Below are 15,119 nucleotides of genomic sequence, written 5' to 3'. Positions count from 1 at the left end.
AGTTTGACACTTTTAACATTCTTCCCTTTCAGTAAAAAGATGACCCTCTCCTACAACACAAAAGTTGGTTTATCTTCGGCATTCACTTACTATGTTTCTTTTTCAGCCCTGGTCTAGTCTGACAATTTCTCAGCCTTCCACACAAGGATGGCCTTGACTTGTCTTTTAAGAAGTATTATACTGGATGTGGGAGATGTTACTGTACTAGATACTACTCGGTCAGCTCCAAAGCTCTTTTGTTTTGCTCTCTAAACTTTCCTCAGGATGGCACAGCAGCAGTCTTTCTCCTCATTAAATCCAAAGACTTTAATGAAAAGCAGCTTCTACTAACTGCTGATCACCCCTAAGTCTCCCAGAAGCCATTCCAGATGCTGCCCTGCACCTCAGCTAGGTCAGGGCCGTGGTCCTGCTCTCCATGGCACAGAATGGAAATCAATCCTGAGACAGTTAAAATAATTTCTCAATGGGCATCTAGCTGCCAGGCTCCAGTCAGTTCAGGACAATAACCTTAAGAGTAAAACTACAGCCAAAAGGCACAAAGGTGTGGACTCAAAGATTAGATTATCTGATATTTTTAATTGCATTTGTCACTGAAGACAAAGTTAGTTCTGTATCACCTACAAACACTCCTTGCTCATTCCTTTAGAATGCCCCAGCCCTCTACTTTGTTATTATTTTTTTAATATTTATTTATTTATTTGGCTGAGCCAGGTCTTAGTTGCGGCATGCGGGATCTTCATTGCCGGGTGCGGGATCTTTAGTTGTGGCACGCGGGATCTAGTTCCCTGACAAGGGATTGAACCCAGGCCCCCTGCATTGGGAGTGCAGACTCTTAACCACTGGACCACCAGGGAAGTCCCTGGCCCTCTACTCTATAAACACAAGCACATTAGAACTTCCCAGCAATCAATTCTGCTACAAAATCATATATCGGGTATTAAAACTTATCTCTCTCAATTGGAAAAATAAAGCAGCTGTTTGGAAGGAGGAACTCTCTATTCAATATCCAGCACCCCATTCCAAGAGCCCAGTGGGATGCTATGTATTAGGTATTAGTATAAATCACCAGGCAGGGAGTCAAATACTATTTAGCTCAATGGAAAAAGGAAGGAAAGAATATCCCTCTTAAGAGTTCACATTTTGGGAATTCCATGGCAGTCCAGTGATTAGGACTCCACGCTTTCACTGAGGCCCAGGTTCAACCCCTGGTTGGGAAACTAAGATCCTGTAGGCCGAGTGGCACAGCCAAAAAAAGAAAAAAAAGAGTTCACATTTTTCAGTTTCTAAAACTATACTACTAAAATTTGATATAGCCGAAGTTAAAAAAAAACTCTATTTTACCCTTAAAATTACCTTACTACAATAAACACAAAGCTTCCTCTAAGCATTCCACTTAAATACAACCTCTTCCTGCCCCATATTCCATTTTCTATTTTTCTCCACGTGCCTACCCCTATCTAACATACTATATACTTCATTTATTTTGTTTATTGTCTGTTTTTCTCCACTCAAATGCAAGCTCTATGAGGGCAGAAATTTCAATAGTTTTCTTCCCAGCCATAGTCTCAGAATCCTAGAACAGGGACTTCCCTAGCGGTCCAGCGGTTAAGATTCAGTGCTCCCACTGCAGGGGGCATGGGTTCGATCCCTGGTCAAGGCACTAAGATCCCACATGTCTCGTAGTGTGGCAATTAATAAATAAATAAATATCTTTTGAATAAGTGAGCAATAAAAAAGCCACTCCAGAGAAGAAAAATTAACTGTAAAATTTATAGTGTTTATGCATAAATGAATTCCTAAAAAAGAGTGATCAAATCACTGTTGAGCTTTTTCTCTTTAGATCTAAACCTACACTTAAAGCATTATGGATTAGCTAGTGTAATGGTTACACAACTCTGTGAATATACCAAAATCCACTGAATTGTACCCCTTTAAAAGGTACAATGGTATGTAAATTATCTCAGTAAAGCTATTATTAAAAAAGTATTTTGAGTGCTCACTCTTCGAAGAAAACATAGTGAATTACTATTCATTTTCATTACAATGAAAGTTTATATATTTTAAAAGAAAACTGACTAAAAAACACGACTACCGACATACAATGAAGCTAATGACAAGCAAAATCATAAAACTGTAAGAGTTAAAGTAGCGAAGTATCAGTTTAAAGCCCATTACACCTCAAGCATGGTCCAAGGACCACCAGCAACAGCACCTCTAAAAGCTTATGAGAAATGCAGAATCTTGGTCCCCATCCCAGACCTACTGAATCTAACTCTGTTTTTGTACAAAGATCCCCAAGTGGGACTTCCTTGGTGGCACAGTGGTTAAGAATCCGCCTGCCAATGCAGGGGACATGGGTTCAAGCCCTGGTCTGGGAAGATCCCACATGCCGCAGAGCAAAGAAGCCCGTGCGCCACAACTACTGAGCCTGCACTCTAGAGCCCGCGAGCCACAACTACTGAGCCCACGTGCCACAACTACTGAAGCCCGTGCGCCTAGAGCCCGTGCTCCGCAACAAGAGAAGCCACCGCAATGGGAAGCCCGCACACTGCAACAAAGAGTAGCCCATGCTCGCCACAACTAGAGAAAGCCCACACACAGCAATGAAGACCCAAAGCAGCCAAAAAATAAATTAATAAAAAAAAAAACTCATTTAAAAAAAAAAAAAGATCCCCAAGTGACTCAGAGTTATAAAGTTTGAAAAGCACTGATTTAAATGACTGAGAAAAATGTTAACCAGTTATTCACAATTTATAAAACTGAGATCTCATGGTGTTCATGTAGCCACTTGATAATTCCACACTTCATTTTAAAGCTTAAGGCTAAGGCTTCTAAATTTTTGCTTCCCTTGAATTGCATAAATACTATAAGTCCACAGAGTCATGCAGATATCATCTCCTGTCATGACTACTTCTTTTAAAACCTAAGCAAAACCTTAAAAACACACTGCCATATCTTAATGAAGGCAAGCAGTTGACACTGTTGAAAACAAAAAGACTTACTAGCTGCTGTTGCAACTGGCTGAGCAATATTAGCCGGTGGCTTCAGTTTCATGAGTTCGTTCAGACTATTATTTTTTAGTAGGTCCTTCAGTTGAACCTGGTCTTTTGAAGGTGCAGAGGTCATGGCATTTCGTGCTGCTGGTGCTGAGACTGAAGGACGTGTGTTTGCAGTAGTCTGAATGAACTTTGTTAAAGTGATGGTTTGCCTATTCGTGGTTACAGGTGGTGTTTTAGTCATTACAATTGTAGATCCCAAAGTCGGAAGCTGATTTATTTGATTCAGCACAAATGTTGTAGTAGATGGAGGCTGCTGCTAGAAAAGAAAACCATATAACCTGTGAAAAATTCTTTATTCTCTAATGCAACCCATATCCACAAGTACAACAGGCCATTTAAAACTCTAAAACTGACTTATTAAGAATCTTACGCAACCATTGGCACTTCGGTTCTAATAAATATCATTAGATATAAACTACCTAGTTAAAATACACCATTTGAGAAAAAGAAGGTATAATAGTAGTGTTGGGGGCAGCAAGCATAAAATGAGAGTATCCTAAGCAAGCTGTGTTGTATAGTCACCCTACATAACACAAGGACTAGGAACATAATTTCTAATCCCAGCACTGCCCCCAACTAATCAGATAACCTTAGGCAAATCACTTTACCTCTGGAGGCCCGGGGTCTCTGAGGACCATTTTCCATTTCTAACATTCTATGATTCCTGTCCAATGCTTTGTCTGCTATCATACAGACTATACTAACGTTTAACTTAGTAAGATAAGACCACCAAGCAGAGTTTTAAATTCCTATGCCCCCATGAATGATCCACCCAGGTAAATTACAAATATCAGTGATAATGCGGATGCTTCCTTTGAGCCTAAGGCAAAGCTACATAGCATTTTATTTTTATAGTTGGAGGGTGGGAGTTAGGAGTTGGACAAAAATGAACAAAAAAAGTCAAGATTTGAGGATAACAAATGTCTGTGACTTCAACCAACTAAAGTAAAACAGATTTTTTTTTTTTTTTTTTTTTGCAGTACGCGGCCCTCTCACTGTTGTGGCCTCTCCCGTTGCGGAGCACAGGCTCCGGACGCGCAGGCTCAGCGGCCATGGCTCACAGGCCCAGCCGCTCCGCGGCACGTGGGATCTTCCCGGACCGGGGCACGAACCCGCGTCCCCTGCATCAGCAGGTGGACTCCCAACCACCGTGCCACCAGGGAAGCCCCAACAGATATTTTTATAAATTTAAGTCTATTTCTACTTCTTTCCCCCTTCAAGTTATTTGTTAATGACTTCTCTAACAAGAATCTTCTACATTACTATTAATTTTAAATGTAACTCTCAACAATAATTTATCAAAAGTTATCAAATTTTAACCAGTCCAATACTTTTATACCACTAGAGCTTAAATTAATAATTGCTATGCGTAGGGAGTTTCCTGTGGCCTACTGGTTAGGATTCAGGGCTTTCACTGCCATGGCCCAGGTTCAATCCCCGGTTGGGGAACTGAGATCCCACAAGCCGTGCAGCCCAGCCTACAGTAACAACAACGACGAAAACTGCTATGTTTAAAACAAGGTCAGTGGAACTCTACATTTAAAGCACAGTAACAATCACATAAAAATTATATATACCAATGGACAAAAGCTGAAATAAACAAGTAAAAATGAAAAGTGTAGTGGGTTAACGTGTAGTTCACCTTTACTTCATGAATTTTCTATCACTTGCAATAAATAACCTAAAAAAATGGGGGTTTCTTTCCCCTTAATCTTTTGATCAACATAACTACCAGAAGAGTGAAAGAAACATTTTATAAAGTAGGAGGTGAGAGTAGATAGAATACTGGGAAAGAAGCAGCAAAAAGCAGAACTAGTGAAATAAAACTATTTCATATTAAAGGTTATTTTCTTACTACAACCCTAAACTATTTTCATAGTAATGCCAAATCTAAATAATTCTTACCCTAACATTTAATAGTGCTGGAGTAGGTAGCGTCTCTGGTTCTTGTTTAACAGGAACTGCTGCTTCAGTCTCCAAACCTAGTTCTAATGCACTAAGTGGCACTGACTGGAGAGAAAACAACATCAGAGAAAGAAATAAAGAATGACGGCAGTGAATTCTGTTTCAAGAACAAGAGATGTATTTATTTTATTAAAATAAAAAAATTTTTCAAGCTTTGCATTCAAATGGAATGTAAAATCACTGATACCAGGTATAAAGTAACAATCTTTGCAAGCATAACATCTTCACTAAACTACGCTAACACCAGAATCTTATTTTTGCTTTCAGAGAATGTGTATAGTGAAACCTCAGAAAAATATTCCTATAAAGTACAAAGACAAATATTGGGATTAGCGATCCTCCCACAGTAACTCTAAGCAATTCATCTCTTACGTTATATATCAAAGCAGAAAATGTCTTGATTTTCACTGCCAAGTATTTTCCACTTTGTGAATAAAGACTAATAATCAACATAAAAGTAATATTCACATGCATATTTAAAATTAACGCTTAACAATACCTATTTCTATAATAGAAAGTAAAATTAAGAAAAAACTCACTTCTTACAGAGGCTTTGGAAAACACTTACCTGTTGTACGGGAGGGGTAGGTGTTGGAGTTGCAAGCCCCGCATCTCCACCATCAATATCAAAGAGGTCATTCGGACTAATTCCACTCTCGCTCAAAGCAGCAAGCAGTAAATCTTGCCCTGGCTCCACCATCTTTAGAACAAAATATTAAATATTAACATTAAAAACTTAAAATGACAATTAACTCTCTTCTAAACATAAACCAACATTTTCTACCGGATCCGTTCATTCAATATTTATGAAGAACCTGCTACACAGCAGGCAAAAAAAGGATGAAAGAGCAATAGTCTCTGATCCCAAGAAATTCACATTAAGATGGAAAGGACAGAAAAGTATGCAAATCACAGAAAGAGTATACGTTACAAAATGCTGTGGGAACAGAGAAGGAAATGCTGAATTCACCTGGGGAGAGAGATTACAAAGATGACAATGGAGCCAAGTCTCAGGTAAGAAATTGCCAGGTAGACAAGGATCTTCTGGATAGTGCATTCAAACTTATGGGGGCACGAATGATGCTGGCACTCTAAGAAAGATGGCTAGAGTAGTTCAACATGGGTACGGAAGCTCAGAACAGAAATACGAGGTTCACAAAGGTGATGGCAAGAGACGAAGAAGTTTTCGCCCACAGCTCTGAACACCATGCTAAAGAGCTCATTTAATCCTGTGAGAATCAGGGGTCACCAAAGGGTTTTCAGATAGAGGACTGCAAGACATAGTCAGATTTGTGACTTAGAAAAATTACTCCACAGCAGTATGGAAGCAAACTGAGAATGGGTAGAGTAAGACCAAGGCAGGGAGACATCTTAGGAAAATGCTACAGCAGATCAGGAAAAAGATGATGTGCTATAACAGTGAGATGTAAAGAGAAAGAAGGGGGAATGGATTCTAAGATATTTAAGGAGAATCCATAAGACTAAGTTTAAATAAAAGCTCAAAATGGAAGGGAGAACATGAAACACACACAAAAAAGCATGAGTTGATGGATAATTAGAGTTAAGCCAAGAGAAAATGAAAAAGGTTGAGCCCAAGAGACCTAAAGGTGAGATATATGGAGTTTAGGGGGAAAATGCCTAATTCGAGCAGGCAAATACACTTTCAGCTGGGGTTTTCCAACTGTACTCATAGGAGCCAAATCAAAGTATTCTACCACTAAGATGGATTTTTATCCATTTTGTAGGGAAAAAAAAGTTTAACAGAGCTTTCTTAATTTTAACTTTTCTCATTAATTTATCTGAAATAACCAATTTATATACACAAACATAATTATGAGAAATGTGAGTACTTGTTTTTATCAAAGAACTAACTTCACATTACATAAATAAACTAATTTTCAGCTAGTCCATTTATTCTCAGACTGTGCAATGAAATTAAATGTTTCGTTATGTCCTACAAAAAAAAAGTTGTTAGCCAAGAATACCATGACCACGACTTCCCAACATACAAGAACCACTGTTTTAGATCAAAGCAGGACATTTCATAGAGAAATTCTCTACTAGGTAGGTCTACGTCGCTTGTACATCATTTACAAAGATGTGATTTACAAAGATAGTGCTGGAGTAGGTAGCGTCTCTGGTTCTTGTTTAACAGGAACTGCTGCTTCAGTCATCCAGACATCCAGATATCCAGAAATGAAACGAAGGGCAGACCTACTGTTTAAAGGATGAGAGGAAGGATAGCCCAAAGGAGATTTCCCCAAAATTTTTAGAGAAAAGAAAAGAAGTCTAAGGAAGAAAGCATTTTGAGCAGATAGGAGGAAGGGAAGGGAACTGACAGTGACTAAGTATCTTTTACAAGCCTGGCACAGTGTCAGGCTCTTCATGTCCATCACTAGTCCATGACAACCCTGAGCAAGATAAGTATTATAATTCTAGAAATGAAACTGAGGCTCAAAAAGCTTAAATTACCTGCCCAAGGTCACACCCAGATCTAGACTGTTCAAATTCCCAAAGCCCATGCATTCTCTTTCCAATGAGTAGATCAAGAAGTCAATATTGGTAACCTGTGAAGTTTCAATACTTAACTTCGGAATAAAAGCCTGTCTGAGATTAAAACTGGAAAGGGGAGAATTAGTATTAAACAACAAGATGGAAATATGAAAGAACCGGATGACAGAGGAGACAAGGAGAAATGTCAAAATATGGATTTAATATAAAATTGATCCATTTGGGGGCTTCCCTGGTGGCACAGTGGTTAAGAATCCACCTGCCAATGCAGGGGACACGGGTTCGAGCCCTGGTCCAGGAATATCCCACATGCCGCAGAGCAGCTAAGCCCGTGCGCTACAACTACTGAGTCTGCACTCTAGAGTCTGCGAGCCAAAACTACTGAGCCCACGTTCCACAACTACTGAAGCCCGCGTGCCTAAAGCCCATGCTCCGCAACAAGAGAAGCCACTGCAATGAGAAGCCCGCGCACCACAACGAAAAGTAGCCCCCGCTCGCCACAACTAGAGAAAAGCCTGCACACAGCAACGAAGACCCAACACGGCCAAAAAGAAATAAATAAAATAAATAAATTTATTTTAAAAAAAAGTTGATCCATTTTTCTAATACATAGTTGACCACACTTTACAAACTACTATCCTAGTACATAGTACAAATATGTACCAAAAGAGCAAACCAATGCTTTAGAATATTTTCAGGGCTTCCCTGGTGGTGCAGTGGTTGAGAGTCCGCCTGCCGATGCAGGGGACAGGGGTTCCTGCCCCAGTCCAGGAAGATCCCACATGCCGCGGAGCAGCTGGGCCCGTGAGCCACAGCCGCTGAGCCTGTGCGTCCGGAACCTGTGCTCCGCAACGGGAGAGGCCACAACAGTGAGAGGCCCGCGTACCGCAAAAAAAAAAAAAAAAAAAAAAAAAAAATTCAATCTATAAAATACTTCATTAGGACCAATGACCTATGGGAATACAGGGTCTTAGCCCACTTGCTACGGCTTATTTTGACCTAGATTAATAATTCCTGAGACTATCAAAATGTCATCTTTTTTAAAGTAAATATTGGAAATAATTATTTACATTTGAAACAAAAGCACATTCTTTTAAACCAATGATTCCTAAACTACAGACCACAGAAAGCTTGGAGGCCGAGGGATCCATTAATCCATGTGTTACTGAATTCACGAGAGCTTTCTGAAATATATTTTCTGAACAATTAGCATTATAAGTACAAAAATATCATGGAAGAGAGTTATTTGGGGAGTAAACCTGTTGGAGTCCATAAGAAATGATGGCAACAGTTATAAGTAACATTATCAGTGACCTACTCAAAATGCACAGGAATCACAATTTGAGACCCTCTGATCTGAGCAGTGACCTAGTACTGACAATGCCTGTAAGAGACATTGTCTTTTACGAGCTATTAATGAAAGAGATTTTAATTTTATATACATCTTATACACAAACAAAATCAAGGGATCCTTTCTCTCAAGCCAATTGGGCACAAATTCCCTATTTGCACTTTTTTTGCATGAGAAGTGGAGAGGGGATAAAGAGGACACATCTATGCCATTCTCTAACTCCATTAAGGAAAATCCTTAATATTTAATCATATTCCTATTCTGAAACTATCAATATTACAGACTCACAGAATTTCAGTGCTCAAGCTGACAGAGCCCCTAAAAGGTTATATTATGCAACCTTCCCCACATTTTACAAACAAGTAAGATTTATTCCTGAGAGGGAAAAAAACATTTTCACTTTGAACCCACTAAGTATAATGTAAACACAAACACTGTTAGGTGAAAAAGAACTGCTAACTACTAAACACAGAGTGATTCTACCTCAAACAACGGACAAGAAAAAGGTTCCATTTTTATCATAAATACATTTGAAAATATCACGTATTCAAAAATAGGACTCCTATGAAAGCGTCTATGATAAATAAGGACTAATGACACAGTAGTAGACAGAAACTAAGAGACATCCTTGGCAGGAAGAGAATCCTGAGAAACAACAGCCAATCAGAAGAATGAAAGGATACAGTTCCCACTGAGAACACCAACACTGAAACCTATCAACAAGGACAAGGTTCCTCTTGTTGAGACCGAAGCAGATCTTTATAGCTCTGGGCAGATACAAGAGATGTACCTGCAGCAGCAACAGCAGTACACTACAGAGGCTGAGGAGACTATGAAGTCAAGGGGAAAACCTGGTTTCAAATACTGACTACACCATCTGCTAAGTAGTGTAACACAGTTAAGTAATAACTTGTGACTCAGTTTCCTCATCTTCAAATGGGAATAAAAATAGAACCTACTTTACAGGATTGCTGTGTTGAGTAAATATTACACTACCTGGAATAAATATTAGCTACTATTAACCATTATATTGATAAACATTACTATAATGTTCAAAAAATGTTTTCCTTCAAATTGTTGATATAACACTTTATATCTAGAATACAAACTACCTGTTGGCAATTTATTCACTAATTAACTTCCACATTAGTTCTATAAAATACTAGCACCCTTTTTACTCAAGTGTCATACATCCAATATATCTAATCAATTAGCATATCTAGAGGAAACTGGTAGACATATTTAAATGTGCACATATAATATCATTTTAGAAATATCTTTGCCGGACATCCCTGGTGGTGCAGTGGTTAAGAATCCCCCTGCCAATGCAGGGGACACAGGTTAGAGCCCTGGTCCGGGAAGACCCCACATGCTGTGGAGCAACTAAGCCTGTGCACCACAACTACTGAGCCGGCGCACCACAACTACTCAGCCTGCGTGCCACAACTACTGAAGCCCACGCACCCCAGAGCTCCGAAACAAGAGAAGCTACCGCAATGAGAACCCCGTGCACCGAAACCAAGAGTAACCTCCACCAGCCACAACTAGAGAAAGCCCTCACGCAGCAACAAAGACCCAACGCAGCCAAAAATAAAATAAATTTAAATTTATTAAAAAAAGAAAGAAAGAAATATCTTTGCCTGAAAAGGATTTTCCTCTTTACTTAATAGTGCTAAACATGTCTAATTTTTGACCCAACTCTGTTTTTATGTAGCCTGGATGTCGATGACTGGCACTCAGCTTAAGAATTTGAAGGATAATGATCCACTTAGAATTCAGCTGGTTAAGTCCATCAACAAGTATTCATTAAGTGTCTACTGAGTGCTGGTTCCTTAAGAGTATCAGGAGGAAGGGAAGGTAGGTATGAAGAAGTTTGCTAAAAAGGATTTTCTTTACCTAAAAGGATATAATCTGTATTTTTTAACACCTACTTCCCCAAGCAGCGATTGCTCCGTAAAGGGCCCCTCCCCTCACTCTCATTGCAAAACCTATAGGAAGAATGGAATCACAAAGGAATGTGCAGATTATATACAAGTTTCAAAAATGCTTTGAAAAAGAAACCCAAGAAAGATTTGGGTGGGGGGCACTACTTTCTCCATCACACCATCAAAAGCAGATGGCTAGTCTTCTCGACATTCACTATATGGTTGGAATTCTTTAACTCTCAAAATAATCCATGAGTAAAAACTATCCCTTATTCCCTTGTCAGAGATGAGAAACAGGCTTAGAGAGATGAACTGTAACAAGGTAACAACAAAGCAAGCTTGTAGCAGAATTACAAACCTAGGAGGGCTGATACCTGCGCCCTGCACCCTGCCCGCCCATCCCAAGATTCTGTGCTACTAACGCCATACCAGTATTTTTCAAACTGCTGGTCACAACAATGCTGTCAAATGATTTAAGTATGTCATGACCAGTATTTTTAAGTATTTCAAATATAGAATATTCAAATATTTTAAATACAGACAGAATTAATGCAGCACACGCAGAGAGTGTAAACATTTCACAAAACTGAGTTCTATGCGTGCATTATGTACTAGGTCACAACGTAAAACACATTTCTTACTGCGGAATGCAGTAAAAAAGGTTTGAAAATCACTGCTCTGTGCTATATACTGTCTCCCAAGAGGTAAATAAGCAAGTTAATTTGACGGGTTTTATACCATATTTTTTTTCATAAAAGAGAGTTCCTGCTCTTCAAGAGCCTATCCTTTCCATCTACAGAAAATTTCAGTGGTATCACAAGGTTGTCCTTACTTAGTAAAGCTCAACCACATCAAAGTGGATCTGTCAATTAGCATTAAAAAAGACAACTGCAAAAACTTAAGGATTACATCATCTTGGTTATTAATTGTCTATTTAATGGAAAACAATTCCTCTCGGAAAGTATCTTTACACCAATTTTTGGCAGGCAAAGCACAAACCCACAGAGCCTCACGAAAAGTCAGGTGTCTTGCTAAGAGCAGACCTCAGACCTGTGTGCTGTCTTCCTTCACAGGCAAGGCGGCAAGTCTCAAATCAAAGCTCAATTCAGAGACTAAGAAATGCCAATATGTTATCTGTACCTAAAGTCTTTGAGGCGAAAAAAGACTTTAAAAAAACATGAAAAGAATCTCCATACTGCACGTTTTTAAATAGTAATCTCAGCAAAACCCTTAAAACATGTAAAACTGACACATAAGAGCATTCAATGGATGGATGAATGAATGGATGGATGAATGGATGATGAATTTACGATCTGTAAGCCACTCACTAAGCCTCCCTTTTTAACATTTACCCAGCAACTAAAATAAAATTTATTTAAAATTCTGGAGGATTGTATGGAACAAAATTAGATCTGGGAATAAAGTTATATTGGGAGATAAAAAGCAGAATCCAGAGGAAAAGAGTAAAGATGTCTTCTCTGGTAAGGTAAACTTTGGAAACAACTTCTTTAAACATGAAAATAAAATGTTCCCTTGCTTGCAAAACTAATGTCCCACTCAAGGCAGCAGCAGCAAATTCTACATTTTATCCTAGAAATTCTGTACAAACTATCTTTTGTGCAGTGATGAAGGCTTTCCCCACTGCTTATGAAAAGCAGTTCTGATTGCGGTAAATAACTGGGAAAAAATGGAATCCCTCCGCACTGTTATCTGGTTTAACTGTTTGCAACTGTTCTGAGGAACCGCGCTAGAGCAACTAGGCGTTTGACAGCTTTCTGGACCCTCCTGCCGACACTTTAGAAACCCTATTCCGTCTCTAATTCTGGCTGCCTAGAGAATATGACACATTTAACTCAACATAAACTGCTAATAATCAACTTTTAAAGGTCAAAGGGGACCCAGTTTTTAACCTTCTTCTCATCAACACGTGTTTAGTACAAACTTCCGGGTGCGGTTACAACTGGCTGGGCAATTCAATGGCTAAAAACGTTGCTTTATTTGACTCTCATTTTCTCGCCCGTTCTTTTCCCACGTTTCTCAACCAGCGACTCCCCAAAACAAAAGCCTCCCACAGTAAACGGAGCACGCACATAAAAAGAGCTTCTCTGTGCGAGGATCAAGTTAGTGGTCCGCAAACATTAACCAAACAGAAACACAAAGCCGGGGTGGAAAGGGGAGGAGCTGGATGCCAGGGTCAGGAAAGAAACAATCACAAGGGTTCAGGCACATCCAAACTTCCTCAGCGGTTAAACCGACCCCAAACCACTTCTGGGAAACCACCAGCATACACTGGTTTGGGGAACTTTAGATGCTCGTTACGCCAAACACTCTCAAAGTAAGCCAATTCCCAACCGCCTTTCCCCTCCACACAGATGCTTACTTAGGGTCCAGGAGGCGAGCGAGCGAGCTCGAGGCAAAATTAACCTAATCACCGGGTGAGGCGTGAAGGTGGCCCCACGTGCCCCACGTACCGTCCCCATCGCCCCGACAGCGAGGTAATCCGCAAACTGCAGGTGCGGGGGTTCAGATCTTGGGCGACCCTGTCGCCTCCCGCACTCGCCCTGAACCGGAACAATCGTCCGGCAGGAGGACTTCTGAAGGATTACGGAGCTCACTTTCCTGAGAGGCCGGGACCTCGAAGCCCCCGGGTCGAGCCGCGGAAGCAAGGGGGGGTACGGCCCAGTCGGAGCCGGAACCGGCGTCCGCAGACGCTGCCTCCTCGCCCAAACGGGGTGCCTCCGGCCCGGGACAGCGGGGCCCCCGGGGCCCGAGAGCCCCACGCGCGGCGACCGCAGGGCCCGGCGCTGACGGGCAGAGGAAGCGAGCGCGGCGGGGCCACCGCCGGGACCGTGCCCCCGAGGGCCCCCAGGGCGTGCAGCTGAGGGGGCTGCGAGGGGCGAGGGAGGCCCCAAGCCGGGGTGAGGTGGCGGCCCCCCCCAGCCCGGCCCCGCACGGCCCCCTGAGGAGGGTGGGAGTGGGAGGCTGTCCGGGAGGGGGAGTGTAAAGATAGAAAAGGGCTAAGGAGAGGACTTACTTTCCCCGCGGGATCCGACGCCGGAACAGCTTCTCCGGGTAGCGAGAGCTTGAAGAACCAGAGGCGACTGGAGCGGAGGCGGCGGCGGTGGCGGCGGCAGCAGCGGCGTCCGGCTCTGCCTACCTCCCCGCCGCCATCTTGACGCCCCTCCCCCTCAGCCCCCCCGCCCCGCCCCGCCGGGAGGGGGTGGGGCAACGGATGAGGCGCCGCGCGCACGCCCCACGTGACTTCCTCCCTCCCCCACCCCACTCCCCAGCGCCCCTCTCCGCCCCGCCTCCCTCCTAGGTGAAGGAGGATGATTTCCCCCCCCCATCTTGACCGCCCCTGCCTTCGCCGCTAAGCACGGACTCCGTCGCTCCTGCCGACCCGGTATCAGTGGTTGGATCCAAGGGAATTCCGGAACCCAAACCGTCCATTACCGCGGCTCCGGGGTGGGCGAGGGGTGAGGGGGCCGGGTTTCCGAGGAAGGGGGAGGGGGGAAGACGAAGGCCGCCTAGGAGAGTCACGTGTCTACTGCTTCCGCCGGCGCTCGAAAGATCTCGCGAGAGTTCCGTTCCCCCTCCCTTTCTCCCTCGCGGGCTGTCGGGAAGAAGGTCCGTGATCTGGGTTGCCACCAGGAGGTCAACCGGTGGGCCGGGCGCATGCGTCCCACACCTGCTTTCAAAGTCAGGCTAGGAGGGGCCCGAAGCTGTTTTCAAAACCTTTTCGATGTGTGGCTCTGGGCCGGGAAGTTACCTAGTGGCGTCTGTGTCACTTTGAAAAGCTCGTTACCTTAGTTAATTCTAGAAAAAAATATTCGCCTACTCATTGCTTGTTAGGCTTGCTCAAAGCACTTTATTCAATGTGAAACCGCAAGTAACTCGGAGCCCCTCGGCTGGTCCACTGCCATGTACAGATCCTAAGGAGTGAGAGCGTAATCAGCCCCACTTCTTTTTTATTCACACACACCCGGTAACCTGAACAAACTATTGCTCTCAATTAATGATTGCTGCAGATCTGTCGCTACTACCTCTCACTTCCTTATTTTCATATTCTCCATTATGATCATTATTATTGCTACTACTACTAAGTGACCTGACACAGAATAAACAAATTAACTTCTTGGTAACCCTTTTGTAAAGTCATTCTGAGAATGCTCTTTGAATCCCTTGCTTAGGTAATGGGCACGCCTGGGTGATTCTTGCCCCCTACCGGCCGCGCTTCGCACTCGCCTTGAGCTCAAAGCAAACCTACTGGTTTGGTTAACTTGGAGGTTAAGGTGTGAGCTCTTCAAG

The 15,119-nt window shown here is 42.3% G+C and overlaps 1 protein-coding gene across 11 annotated transcripts in view; it reads right to left on the bottom strand.

The window, feature by feature from the left end:
• The window catches only part of SBNO1 (strawberry notch homolog 1), a 56,279-nt gene extending 42,277 nt beyond the window's left edge, over positions 1-14,002 (bottom strand). For 2 of the 11 annotated variants that reach the window (XR_004521378.2, XM_019950309.3), the window contains exons 1-4: positions 13,283-13,438; positions 5,593-5,724; positions 4,965-5,069; positions 3,003-3,315 (exon numbers count right to left, since the gene is read on the bottom strand). Coding sequence is in view for 10 of the 11 variants with exons in the window: in XM_019950309.3 (XP_019805868.1) it covers positions 3,003-3,315; positions 4,965-5,069; positions 5,593-5,724; positions 13,283-13,291 (559 nt within the window). In the remaining variant the exon portion in view is untranslated. Of the gene's footprint in view, positions 1-3,002; positions 3,316-4,964; positions 5,070-5,592; positions 5,725-13,282; positions 13,549-13,845 lie in introns of those variants that run through there. The other 9 variants (XM_019950312.3, XM_073789967.1, XM_019950311.3 and 6 more) reach the window with 9 other exon arrangements.
• Between the last annotated feature and the right edge of the window lie 1,117 nt (positions 14,003-15,119).

The sequence above is a fragment of the Tursiops truncatus genome, chromosome 13 (genome assembly GCF_011762595.2).
Source record: "Tursiops truncatus isolate mTurTru1 chromosome 13, mTurTru1.mat.Y, whole genome shotgun sequence".
Classification (NCBI taxonomy): Eukaryota; Metazoa; Chordata; class Mammalia; order Artiodactyla; family Delphinidae; genus Tursiops; species Tursiops truncatus.
The sequence above is the reverse complement of the archived record's forward strand: the minus strand, read 5'-3'. Positions and strand labels throughout refer to the sequence as shown.